This window comes from Stegostoma tigrinum, chromosome 39 (assembly GCF_030684315.1).
Source record: "Stegostoma tigrinum isolate sSteTig4 chromosome 39, sSteTig4.hap1, whole genome shotgun sequence".
In the NCBI taxonomy this organism is placed as follows: Eukaryota; Metazoa; Chordata; class Chondrichthyes; order Orectolobiformes; family Stegostomatidae; genus Stegostoma; species Stegostoma tigrinum.
In genome coordinates, this window is record NC_081392.1 from 5,274,504 (window position 1) to 5,289,086 (window position 14,583).

General features: G+C 45.9%; 1 protein-coding gene across 2 annotated transcripts in view; it reads right to left on the minus strand.

Moving 5' to 3' along the window:
* Positions 1 to 381: 381 nt before the first annotated feature.
* The window catches only part of LOC125447632 (gremlin-1-like), a 105,569-nt gene continuing 91,367 nt past the window's right edge, over positions 382 to 14,583 (minus strand). For both annotated transcript variants that reach the window (XM_048522204.1, XM_059640945.1), the window contains one exon: positions 382 to 871. In XM_048522204.1, coding sequence (XP_048378161.1) covers positions 382 to 870 — 489 coding nt within the window. In that variant the 5' untranslated portion in view covers position 871. The remainder of the gene's footprint in view (positions 872 to 14,583) is intronic.

The following is a 14,583-nucleotide window of genomic DNA, read 5'->3' on the forward strand; positions in this document are numbered from 1 at the left end:
AATGACTTCTCTCATTGACTGACGTGTGGTAATCCTTCCATGGCACATCAACACACTAACAAGAAGCACTTTTTGATAGTTTTAGATTCTTTTCAACACTGACTTAACATTAACATAAGTTAACGAGACGTCTTTACACAGTTGCCAACGTGTGGAGGGTGGCACTCTGACCCACCTTGGCTCACTCCCTACCTGCTGTGCCAACTGCCCAGGCTTGTAAAGTGCTACTCTGAAAACAGACAGCAGCTTTCCGATCATTCCCGCTCTCCGCTCCCCCTTCCCAGCCTTCCCTCACCCCCTTTACAAAAAGACACCGACCACACCGTGCCCCAGACACCACCCCCCACCCCACTCCAACCCCACCCCTCACCCCCACCACCCCTAATCCAAGTCTATGGAGATACAACGACAATCCTTCACCAATTGAATCCTCCTGCGCTTTGATGAAGGCCGGAGGCTGGGGCAGTTGAAGGTGACGGTGACACTGTTGAACTTCTTGGGCTTGCAGAAGGAGCATGAGCGGAAGGGCTCACCGCCATGTTCATGGCTGGGGATGTAGAACGAGTTACACTGGCCGTAGCAGAATCGGTTGATCACTGTGCGACTGATGCAGCCCTCCTCCTTCAGCGTCTGGATGAGCGGGTGGGATTTGCACCAATCCCGGCGCACGTTGCGGCGCTCCGTGACAATCAGCGCTTGGTTGGAATCCAAGATGTCTTCCTTTTCCTTCACCTTGCGTGGTCGGCCCACGTCGCCGCGGTGTCCTTTCCCCGGAGATGGAACTGCACCAGGAGTCCTACCACGTTCCAGGGTCTCTTCAGCGCATGAAAGGCCAGAAATGATTAATAACATCAGAATACTGCAAAACATCCTGCAGGGAGGGAAGAATAAAACAAAAGGAGCATATTAAAAATGCTACAGAGATAGTAGGAACTGCAGATGCTGGAGAATCTGAGATAACAAGGTGTGGAGCTGGACGAACACAGCAGGCCAAGCAGCATCAGAGGGGCAGGAAAGCTGACATTTCAGGCCTAGACCCTTCTTCAGAATATTAAATATGACATGTTACATCCCACAGTTAGTACACAACGTAGCTTTAGAATTCCTACAGTGTGGAAGCAGGCCATTTGGCCCAACTGTTCACACCTACCCTCCAAAAACCATCCCACTCAGAACCACATCCCTATCCTATAATCCTGCATTCCTCATTGTTAACTGACCTAGCCTATACATCCCTGTTAAGCTATGGACAATTTAGCATTGCCATTCATCCTGACCTGCACATCTTTGGACTGTGGGTGGAAACCCACGCAGACATGAGGACAATGTGCAAACTCCACATAGACAGTCGCCTGAGGCTGGAATTGAACCCAGGTCCCTGGTGCTGTGAGGCAGCCGTGCTAACCACTGAGCCACCATTTTCCCCACGGTGGGGGAATCCAAAACTAGAGGGGCATAGGTTTAAAGTGAGAGGAGAAAGATTTAAAAGGGACCTGAGGGGTAACTTTTTCACACAGAGGGTGGTGCATGTAAGGAACGAGCTGCCAGAGGAAGTGGTGGGGGCTGGTACAGTTACAGCATTTAAATTACACCATCTGGATGGGTACATAAACAGAAAGGGTCTGACCAGTCTATAGGACTGCTCTCTCATGAGACAGAAGCAACTGGTGGTAGTTTAACCTGAGGGTCACCATACCTCAGGCAAGGGGAGAGGTTATGTAGGAGAGACTTTTGTGACAGGATCAGACAGTGCAGGAATTGAACCCACATTGCTGGTGTTATTGCTGTACTGCAAACCAGTTATCCAGTGAACTAACCAAGCCCATCAGATGGACTTACTGGTGGATAATCACTTGCATCTTCTGTGGCCATTGAGCGTTGATAGTTGAGTTGAACCCAGAGTTCCATGCATGCTGTGTGACATGACCACCTCTTTCTCTTTATTCACTCTATCAAAATGGATGTGAATTTGCTCGCTGAGCTGGAAGGATCGTTTTCAGACATTTCGTCACCATTCTACGGAACATCATCAGTGAGCCTCCAGTGAAGCGTTGGTGTTATGTCCTGCTTTCTATTTATCTGTTTTGGTTTCCTTGGGTTGGTGACATCACCAACGCAGGAAATGACATCACCAACCCAAGGAAACCGAAACAAATAAATAGAAAGCGGGACAGAACATCAGCGCTTCACCAGAGGCTCACTGATGATGTTACCTGGGATGGTGACGAAACGTCTGAAAACGAACCTTCCAGCGCAGCGATCAAACTCACATCCAGAACCTCAACCTGAGGTCTTCTCAAAACTCGCTAGCACTCTATCAAAATGATTTCGGATTTTCCTCATCTCAGTCAAACCTACTCTTAACTGTATGTTCTGAGGAAAACAAACCCAGGTCTTCAATACCACCATTTAATGTATTCCTACATGCCTGGTCATCTTGTTAACAAATCTCCTTACATTCCCCTCCATGGCCTTGAGATCCTTCTGAATGTGAATTGTATATGGATTGTGTCTCATCCTCTGCAGTCCAAAGCGACTAACTGGAGGCTTCTGGGCCACGTGGGGCAGTGGTAGCGTCCCTTCCTCGGGGTCAGCAGGACTGGGTTTATGTCACACACCTGTCAGGAGGTAGGTCATGATGTCTTTGAGTAGGTTGGTTAAAACTAATGCTTTATCAAGAGAAACGTACTGAAACGGTGCCACAGTGGAATTAGGAGCTCCCTGCTTATAATATTTAACTCTGTAAATAAATATAAGACTGAGTTAAGACCATGCCTAACACCAAAAGGCTTTCTGGAGAATAACAGTGTGCAGTATTGGATATTTTATTCCAGCTGGTGACTAGTAATGCTCAGTGTAATTGCCTTGCTTCTGAAGGAAATGCCTCTGTTTATAAAGACAAGGATCCCACATATGCATTTAACTGACTGCTCAACTTTTCTTACCCCATTCAAACATGTATGCTTACACCTACTGTTGTTTCATGTAATATTTCTGAAAGGGTTAGTGTCGGAGGCTGAGCTGAGCTCCACCCAGTCTGATGCTGCTTTGAGTGGGTTAATGGCAAGATTGGCTCAGTATCTCAAAGGAAGAGAATGTGTCATCTCTGTCTCCCAATAATCTTTGTAACAATTAGCTTGGATATACCTCGTACCTAACCGCTTTTATTCAATAAAGTACACCTTGTTAAGAGAAGAGTGTTAAATTTAGATTTAGATTTTGTCGTCATGTGTATTCAGGTACAGGGTACAGGAGTACGGGTGAAAAGTGTATAATGTCGCAACACATGGCATCATCTTAGGTACAAAGTAGTTTCTGAGATAGTAGGAACTGCAGATGCTGGAGAATCTGAGATAACAAGGCGTAGAGCTGGATGAACACAGCAGGCCAAGCAGCATCTGAGGGACAGGAAAGCTGACGTTTCGGGCCTGGACCTTTCTTCAGAAATGGCCCCATTTCTGAAGAAGGGCCTCGACCCAAAACGTGTCTTCCTGCTCCTCTGATGCTGCTTGGCCTGCTGTGTTCATCCAGCTCTACACCTTGTTATCTTCGGTACAAAGTACCTAGCTACAGAATCTTAGCCACAGAAATGGAAAAATAAATAAATAAGTTGAAAAGCTCAGCACTTCAGGCTTCTTAGCATAAAAGTAGGACTTCTTTTAAAAAAAAATCTGTGTCACACATTACAGTCTTTTCTTGAACCATGGGCCTGCAGATGCTTCAAACTGGGCGTCCCTAAGAAGGCTTGCTCTCTCCCGTGCTGGGCTAAGGCCCACATGGGCATGCCAGGCTTCACTGCCATGCGCAAGGGTTCGGCTCTGACTGCTGCATTCCCACTGACCACCACTGAGGCTGTTCCCTATTATTGTCAGCCAAATAGGCCCTTAGGACCATTCAAGGAAACAGCAGTAAATGGCTGCATCTGTCTCCTCACCTGTAAGTCTCTATTTTGTTGCAAACCCTTTAAAACTGCGGTCCAGTTTACAGTTTACACCTTGTTTATTTTCACCTTCCATTTCTCTGCTTTAAGCTGCAGCCATCTGTTTCCACAGTTTTCTCCTCCTGAGGTCTGTTACTCTCCCCTTCAATGTTAAGTACATTTTGAGTTTCACACCATTTGCAAACTTTAACACTATTTCTTGTCTACTCAAGCCTGAGGTTATTTGTATGAATGGCAGAACCTGCCTGGTAGAAAACAACACCATATTTACGAATGCAAATGGTGAAACGGACATAACGATACTGGAAACAGCTTAAATAATTGGAGACCCACTGAACTGATACAATATTTATTCATGAATTAGGACATTTTTAGGTGTCACCCCTGGTGCTTTTCACTGTACTCTTGCCCCTGCATCCTATAGTGTCATGTCCCACCTTGTATCAAGTTTCCATTTAACACTCCAGGGTATTAGAGACGGAGTTAGTTGTGGAGAGATAGCATCACTGGATCTATAGATGAATCTATTCACCAATGCTGCCTGCTCAGGATCCTGTGAATCTGCTGGGAAGATAGACATACTGACACCAATGTCCTCGGCCAGGCTAATATCCCAGCATCGAGGCACTAACCGCTCTCAATTGGGCTGGGTACATCGTCTGTGTGTCCGATGCAAGACTCCCCGAGCAGCTGCTGTATTCCCAGTTCTGAAACAGCAGGGGAGCCCCAGGCGGACAGAGGAAATGCTTCAGTGACACCCTCAAGGCCTCACTGGGGGAGTGTGGCATTCCCATAGACACCTGGGAATCACTGGCCCTGGCACTGTCCTAAGTGGAGGAGCAGTGCCTAGAGGCTTATCATCGGGAAAATGTGGAAATCGGGCGAAAACAGCGAAAGGAACGCGCTTCCACACACACCTCTTCCCGTGCCCACCTTCTGCCCCAAGTGTAACAGAGCCTGTGATAGCTCCATCAGTTTGTACAGCCTCCTACGGACTCACCCTGAGAGGGGAAGGGAGTCACTCTCGTCTGTGAGGGACCATCAGTGATGATGATAGATCCATAGATCTAAGCCAAAGCACTAGGGATATGGGGTCAAATCCATTTATTTTTGTAAAACCAGACCGAAAGTTAATTTCAGTTGTGATAAAGCATGACAACAATCATCGATCATTGGGAAAACTCTAGTTCACTTTAGGGAGGGCGATCTGCTATCCTTACCCGGTCTGGCCTACATGTGACTCCAGACCCACAGTGACATAGTTGACTCTTAACTGCCCTCTGAAATGACTGAGTGTGGCACTCAGCTCAAGGGCAATGAGAGTTGAACAACAAATGCTGGCCTCTCCCACATCACGTGAAGGAACAAATGATGAAAGACACCACATCAACACCAAAAACTACAAAGCATTAAAAATTGTAATCAAGATCAGAAGCTGCTGGAAGAACTCAGCAGGTTAGGCAGCATCAATGAAGAGAAAGCAGAGTTAGTGCTTTGCGTCCACTGACCCTTCTTCAGAACAAATACAATGCAGATCTTGTCAAAATAAAATTATTTTAAAATCCCTCAAGACATTGGCAAAATATAAAAGGAAAAAACTTTCTTCACTGCTGTCCAAATTTAAATTTTACACTATTTAAAATGAGTGTGAATCATAGAATCCCTACAGTGTGGAAACAGGCCATTTGGCCCATCAAGTCCACATCAATCATCTGAAGAGCATTCCATCTAGACCAACCCCCTACCCTATTCTTGTAACCCTGCATGCCCCATGGCTAACCACCTAACCTGCACATCTCTGAACACTATGGGAAATTTAGCACGACCAATCCACCCTAACCTGCACATCTTTGGACTTTGGGTGAAAACTGGAGCACCTGGAGGAAAACCACACAGACACAGGGAGAATGTGCAAACTCCACACAGATAGTTGCTGGAGGGTGGAATCGAACCCAGGTCCTTGGCGCTGTGAGGTAGCAGTGCTAACTAATCAGCCACCCTTCGTGGTTGTCGGAAATTCATTCTGCTCCAGAACTTGGGGGCAGAGATGGGTTTACTTTGCTGTTGGGGAGGCAAATTGATAGAGAGGCATGAGAGAGAGAAGGAAACTGGGGTGTCACATAACTGCAGTGTAACATGCTTCCCCTTGAAGTTTAATCCATTGATACTCTGACCACACATGTCTCAGACTATACGGTCACGACATCCAAGCTGTCTTTTGTTCTTTTGAAATGAGGTCCCTGGAATTTAATTTGAAAGACCTTCAATGAAACAGATGGTTAGTTCTCTTTGCTTATTTGTAATTTGTCCTACCTCCAGCCATCTTTGGTCTTTGCCATTAATCAGGATAGTTCTAAGTCAAATAAAACATCCTCTTTGATTGTAATTTATGTTGGAATGAAAATAAGGAAACCCATTATTTGTTCAACATGGACACGCTCCGGAGCCACACGACCTTGTACATTTACTTGAATCCTTTCCTCCTGATGGAAGCCAACTAGCAAGTACAGTCCTGACTGCCTCTTGAGACTCCAGCCAACACATTAACATTCCAATTCCTCATTCATTAAACCCTGAACTCATCCACACTTTCGGTCAATGATGCCAAGCTCAAAGTTTCAGATATAATGAGCTGTTAAGTTCAACCAAGCTCAGGACTTCTAAATCAGGTTGATGACTTAGGTTTAGATTTCGGTTTTAATGTCGTGTGTGCTCAAGTATGGGATACAGGAGGACTGTGAAAAGTATACAATGTGGCCGCACACACAGCACCCAGGTGCAAAATCTTAATTATGGAATTAAAGAAATAAGTTAAAAAGTTCCTTGCTACAGTCGTCTTCGCATAAAAGAGGAAAAATAAAGAAATAGAGTTAAGATGTCAAACATTACAGTCCTTTCTTAAGACATAGCCCTACAAAAATGAATTCATGGAGCCACAAACTACAAAGGCAAATAAAATAACCTCAGAGAAGGCAGGAACTGCAGATGCTGGAATTCTGAAGAAGCATTTCTGAAGAAGGGCTTAGACCCAAAAAGTCAGCTTTCCTGCTCCTCTGATGCTGCTTGGACTGCTGTGTTCATCCAGCTTCACACCTTGTTATCTCAAATAAAATAGTCTCATGTCTTTAAAAAAGGTATTCGACTAACCCCAGGCATTCAAGCATACTTCATTTTTCTTAATTCATTCACGTAGGTGACCTGGATAGGGCAGAATTTGTTAAACATCCCCAATTGACTTTCAGGAGGTGGTGGTGAGCTGCTGAAGTCTGTAGGCCTCGAGGACACCTTCAGTGTTCTTAGGGAAAGAGTTCCAGGATTTTGACCCAGTGGCAATGAAGGAATTGCTGATTTAATTACAGGTCAGGGTGGAGGAGATGTACCTTCAAGTGTCTGCTGATGTAATGGTGCTGAATGAGGTAATGATAAAGATTGTGTTTAGCACCCCCCAGCCTGATGCTGACTTTGGTCAGGGATGGCAGAACAGCTTCAGATCTTGAGCAAGACGCAGCATCCACATTTCTTCATACACATAGTAGCAACGTCTAACTTATTAATGTCTAACTTGGACCTGATTGTTATCATACAATAAGAAACATCTTGCTCAGCTTCTCATTAGACTACCATATGTCTCTCCCCCACCATTTTCGACCAAGTTGGCCTTGTAGACCTAGTCAAGAACAGGGATGGTGGCAGCCATCCACCTAATCACTTTGTTGTCAGTGGTTGGCATCACAGAGAACTGGTGTTGAGAGGGGAATTGCCTGAAGATTTGTTGAGCACACTATTGTGACAGGTGATAATGGGAACTTCAGATGCTGGAGAATCCAAGATAACGAAATGTGAGGCTGGATGAAGACAGCAGACGCAGCAGCATCTCAGGAGCACAAAAGCTGACGTTTCGGGCCTAGACCCTTCATCAGAGAGGGGGATGGGGTGAGGGTTCTGGAATAAATAGGGAGAGAGGGGGAGGCAGACTGAAGATGGAGAGAAAAGAAGATAGGTGGAGAGAGTATAGGTGGGGAGGTAGGGAGGGGATAGGTCAGTCCAGGGAAGACGGACAGGTCAAGGAGGTGGGATGAGGTTAGTAGGTAGGAGATGGAGGTGCGGCTTGGGGTGGGAGGAAGGGATGGGCGAGAGGAAGAACAGGTTAGGGAAGTAGAGACAGGTTGGACTGGTTTTGGGATGCACTGGGTGGAGGGGAAGAGCTGGGCTGGTTGTGTGGTGCAGTGGGGGGAGGGGATGAACTGGGCTGGTTTTGGGATGCAGTGGGGGAAGGGGAGATTTTGAAACTGGTGAAGTCCACATTGATACCATTAGGCTGCAGGGTTCCCAGGCGGAATATGAGTTGCTGTTCCTGCAATCTTCGGGTGGCATCATTGTGGCAGTGCAGGAGGCCCACGATGGACATGTCATCTAACGAATGGGAGGGGGAGTGGAAATGGTTTGCGACTGGGAGGTGCAGTTGTTTATTGCGAACCAAGCAGAGGTGTTCTGCAAAGCGGTCCCCAAGCCTCCGCATGGTTTCCCCAATGTAGAGGAAGCCACACCGGGTACAGTGGATGCGGTATACCACATTGGCATCTGTGCAGGTGAACCTCTGCTTAATGTGGACTGTCATCTTGGGGCCTGGGATAGGGGTGAGGGAGGAGGTGTGGGGGCAAGTGTAGCATTTCCTGCGGTTGCAGGGGAAGGTGCTGGGTGTGGTGGGGTTGGAGGGCAGTGTGGAGCAAACAAGGGAGTCACTCCGACACTTCCGCCATCTACAATCCGACCCCACCACCCAAGACATTTTTCCATCCCCACCCCTGTCTGCTTTCCGGATAGACCGCACTCTCCGTGACTCCCTTGTTCGCTCCACACAGCCCTCCAACACCACCACACCCGGCACCTTCCCCTGCAACCGCAGGAAGTGCTACACTTGCCCCCACACCTCCTCCCTCACCCCTATCCCAGGCCCCAAGATGACTTTCCACATTAAGCAGAAGTTCACCTGCACATCTGCCAATGTGGTATACTGCATCCACTGTACCCGGTGTGGCTTCCTCTACATTGGGGAAACCAAGCGGAGGCTTGGGGACCGCTTTGCAGAACACCTCCGCTCGGTTCACAATAAACAACTGCACCTCCCAGTCGCAAACCATTTCCACTCTCCCTCCCATTCTTTAGATGACATGTCCATCATGGGCCTCCTGCAGTGCCACAATGATGCCACCCGAAGGTTGCAGGAACAGCAACTCATATTCAGCTTGGGAACCCTGCAGCCCAATGGTATCAATGTGGACTTCACCAGTTTCAAAATCTCCTCTTCCCCCACTGCATCCCAAAACCAGCCCAGTTCGTCCCCTCCCCCCACTGCACCACACAACCAGCCCAGCTCTTCCCCTCCACCCACTGCATCCCAAAACTAGTCCAACCTGTCTCTGCTTCCCTAACCTGTTCTTCCTCTCACCCATCCCTTCCTCCCACCCCAAGCCGCACCTCCATCTCCTACCTACTAACCTCATCCCACCTCCTTGACCTGTCCGTCTTCCCTGGACTGACCTATCGTCTCCCTATCTCCCCACCTATACACTCCTCTCCACGTATCTTCTTTTCTCTCCGTCTTCAATCTGCCTCCCCCTCTCTCCCTATTTATTCCAGAACCCTCACCCCATCCCCCTCTCTGATGAAGGGTCTAGGCCCGAAACGTCAGCTTTTGTGCTCCTGAGATGCTGCTGGGCCTGCTGTCTTCATCCAGCCTCACATTTTATTATTGCGACAGGTGGTAGAGGTTGTGCATTTAGAAAGTGCTGTTGAAGGAGCCTTGATGAATTTCTCTGGCGCATCTTGTAGATGACACACACTGCTGCTATTGTGCACTGGTGGCAGAGGGAGTAGATGTTGAAGGTGGTGGATGTGGTGCCAATCAAGCGGATGCTGCTTTGCCTTGGATGGTGTCGAGCTTCCTGAGTGTTTTTGGAGCTGCCCCTATCCAGGGCAAGTGGGGAGTATTCCATCACACTCCTGACTTGTGGAAATAGATGATAGCTGAAAATTATTCACTTGCTGACTTGCTCTCAATTACACTATTAATGTGACTGGTCTAGTTAACCTTGCACTAAAGGTAACCCTGAAGATGTTGATAGTGGCGGATTTAGTGTTGGTGTTGACTGTCAAGGGGTGATGGTCAGAATCTCTTTTATTGGAGATGGTCACTGCCTGGTATTTGTGTGGCATGAATATTACTTGCCAATTTTTCCTGAAAGCTCCCATCCAGGTGGATAGAGTTGTTAAGAAGGCGTACTGTGTATTAGCTTTCATTAAAAGAGGGATTGAGTTCAAGAGCTGTGAAGTTATGCTCCAGTTATACAAAAGCCTGGTTCAGCAACACCTGGAGTATTGTGTCCAGTTCTGGTCACCTCATTACAGGAAGGATGTGGATGCATTGGAAAAGGTGCAGAGGAGATTTACCAGGCTGTTGCCTGGAATGGAGGGGAGGTCTTATGAGGAAAGGTTGAGAGAGCTCGGGCTTTTCTTTTTAGAACGACGAAGGATGAGAGGTGACTTGATAGAGGTGTACAAAATGATCCGAGGTATTGATGGAGTGGACAGCCAGAGACTTTTTCCTTGGGTGGAGGCAGCTAATATAAGGAGACATAGTTTTAAAGTGAGTGGAGGTAGATATAGGGGAGACGTCAGAGATAGGTTCTTTACTCAGACAGTGGTAGGGGCGTGGAATGTATTGTCAGAGAGGGTAGTGGGATCGGCCTCATTAGGGGCATTTAAGCGGCTATTAGATAGACATATGGATGATTGTATAAGTTAGGGATGGAGGTTAGATAGACCTGAGGATTAGGGTAAAAGTTTGGCACAATATCGTGGGCCGAAGGGCCTGTACTGTGCTGTACTGTTCCACGTTCTATTTGTTAGCCCAGGCTGATTGCTGTCCCGGTCTTGCTGCGTGCAAACTCTTCCCCATTTTGTGACCTTGTGGTGGAGGGATCATCATTGATAACACAGCTGAAGATGGCTGGGACTGGGCCACTGTATCAAGAAACACTGACAGCAAACAAAGTGTAGGCAAATGGCCCTCTCTCCAATGCATTCACACCTTTCCTATAATGTGGCACAAACAACTGTATGCAATAATCCAGGGGATTATTACTGAGAAAAAGCCACATGAAAGCACTACTGGGCACTCACTACCATTTTGGTTATGGTGAAGAATAGCCTGGTGCCACATTAATTGGCTGGATTAGGTTTGTGGACAGTTCAATAAATGGGAATTTTACATATTTGCCAGGATGTTGCCTGGTCTGGGGGACTTTAGATTAGATTAAATTAGATTCCCTACAGTGTGGAAACAGGCCCTTCGGCCCAACAAGTCCACACCGCCCCTTGCAGCATCCCACGCAGACTTAGCCAGGAACAAACAAGATCTGCAATGACAGGATACTGCACTGTGTGGTAAACCTGTTTTTTCCTAATCAACCCGTTCAGGCATGTTATTACACACCTTCTGAAGGAGATGGGATTTGAACCTAGGTCCCGGGGTAGGGACACTACAGGAGCCCAACAGGAGGCCTTCCCCCAGATGACCAAATATGTAGTTAGAATGGGTTGCCAATGGCTGATTGAGGCCATTTGAATTTCAGCGTGCATAAAGGGTAGGAAAGTGGGGCTGGTGGAGGTAGCAGCGTATTTTTCGCAGTACAATCTGAATGGTCCTTTTCTGTACTGTATCACATTATGATTCTAAGAATGTCGACTCACAAAGTGGGTAGCAACTTATCTGAGTGAAAAGATGTCAACTGCTTAATTCTGGATGTTTGGTACTCCACAGATGTGCAGGTTAGGTGGATTGGCCATGCTAAATTGCCCATTGTGTGCAGGGATGTGCAGGTTAGGTGGGTTAGCCATGGGGAATGCAGGATTACAGGGAGCAGTTAGGGGGTGGGTCTGGGTGGGATGCTCTTCCGTGGGTTGGTGTGGACTCAATGGGCTGAATGGCCTCCTTCCCGACTGTCGGAATTCTATGATTTAATGAAGTGAGAGCATTTGAAGGGCAGAGGTACTGAATGGTCTTTAACATGCATGAGTTATCCAAGAAACTAGAGTTCCTAAGAACCAAGAATTGAAGTTCAAAGGCATTAATTGAATGAGCTGGTGAATTTAATTTTTATTTTCTGTCTCTTCAAACTGGTGCAGCTGTTTAAACTGGAATTAGGGAGGTTTACAAATTGAAACCTAATTAGTTAACTGAAAGAAAATAAAGGAGGCAATTGATGCTTAGCAGCTGTAGTATGTGGGAGCTGCTGTGTAAACCACATCTACAGTAAGAACATGAAGCTTTGAGGAATGTTAGCCCTGAGGTGATGAGCTGGAGTCTGAGCTACAGGCACTGCAGGGTACCAGGGCTGGAGAAAGTTACTGGGCTACATGATTTCAAGACACAATCACACATCTCAGGCTAGGTACATCAGAATTGGCATGTAGTCAAGGACACGGTATGTGACTGGGAGAGAGAATAATGTGGGGATATCCCTATAACCAGTGCTGTTCCACAGGAATTGTTGCTGGCTTCATTTTAGTTTGTCATCTACATTAATGATTTAGATGAGAATATGGCAATGATGGTAAGTAAGTTTGCAATGTCAGCAAGATTGGTAGTATAGCGGACAACGATGAAGGTTATCTAAAATTACAAAGGGATCTTGACTGATTGGGTGATTCGGTTAAGCAGCTAGAAAGCTTGATTAGTAAGTTTATGGATGACACTAAAGTCAGTGGTGTAGTGGACAGTGAAGAAAGTTATCTAAGGGTAAAAAGAGGTTTTGATCAGTTGGGTCAATGGGCTGAAAAGTAGCAGATGGCGTTTAATTTGGATAAATGTGAGGTATTATATTTTGGTAAAACAAAGGACAGATGTAAACAATTCAAAGTAAGGCCTTGGGTAGTGTTGTAAAACAGAGACTTAGGAGTTCAGTTATGTAATTCTTTGAAATTTGCGTCACAGACAGGGTGTTTCAGAAGGTATTTAGCGCACTTGCTTTCAATGCTCAGATCTTTGAGTTTAAGAGTTGGGACGTTATGTTGAGGTTATACGAGACAGTGATGAAGCCTGTTCTGGGGTACTGTGTCCAGTTCTAGTTGCCCTGCTTGAGGAAGGATATTATTAAACTGGAGAGAGTTCAGAAAAGATTTACCAGGATGTTGCCAGGAATGGAGGGTTTGAAATAAAACAGAAAGGTTTGATTGGCTGGGATTGTTTTCACTGGAGCACAGGAGGTTGGGGGATGACCTTATAGAGGTCTATGAAATCATGAGGGGCATAGATAAGGTGAATGGCAGATGTCTTCTCCCTCAGGTGTGGGCTTTCAAGACGGGGGGGTGGCATATTTTTAAGGTGCGAGGAGAGAGATTTTAAAAAGATATGAGGGGTAATTTTTTTTTACACAGTGAGCGGAATGAACTTTCAGAGGAAGTGGTAAATGCAGGTACAGTCTCTAATTTTAACAACATTTAGATAAGTACGTGAAGAGGAAAGGTTTGGAGGGATATGGGCCAAGCCCAGGCAGATGGGACTAGTTTAGTTTGGGATTGTGGTTGGCATGGAATGATTGGACCAAAGCATCTGTTTCTATGCTGTATGACACTAGAATTCCATTGCCTGTCTGATTCCAGGTCATCTCTTTGGGGCTGTGGTGAAACTTGGAATAGGAAGGACAAGGTCCATTTATTGTGATCCATTTGGTACCAAAGATGTAGGTGCAAGACTTAAAGAGGTACTGCTTTGGCAATATGGGCAGCTTGTGGCTAAATTCTAAAGCAGAATTACTCAATACTACCCAAACCACCAGAAAATTACCACTCAGTGGGAAAGTGCTGGATGTGTGACTCAAAGATTGGTACAGGAAAAATGGGTTTCAGTTCACTGGGCATTTGTACATGTATTGAGAAAAGGGGGACCTGTACCAATGGGACAGCCTCCACCTTAACTGTACTCGGCCATTGACTGGTTGAATCATAGTGACAAGGGCTGGACAAAGGCGTTAAACTGAATAGTGGGGGAGCCAGTTCTTGTGAGATTTGGAAAGTTAGCAAGAAAGATCAAAGATGTAGTACAGGATGATGGCCCAGTAACAATTAACAAGACCATGATGTGAGGGGACTGAGCACATGTATGTAGGAATGTAGCAACAAATAAAATCAGCATAGGGAAAAGTCATAACTAGACAGAACCAAAGGATCTGTATCTGACAGCATTCAGGATTTATAATAAACTGGACGGCTCGATATCACAGATAGAAATAACTAAGTGATGTATGAAAACCATTATACAGGCTTGGTTGCAGATTGTCTATGAGTGTAACTTCAATATTCGAGGTTATTTGACATTTTGGAGAAAGGGAAGGGAGGTAGTGTGCATCTGATAATGAAGGAAGATAACAGTATAAGAGTGAGAACTGATCTTGGGTCACTGTAGAAACAGTCAAGATAAGAAATAGTAAAGAGTACTAAATCACAACTGGAAATTATTCATAGGAAGCCTGAGAGTAGAAGTACTTTAAGGCCAATTACACATCGAGAAAGTGTTTGAAATAATTACAATAATGATTTTCATCTTCATATAGTTTGAACAAATCAAATGAGTAAAATTAGCC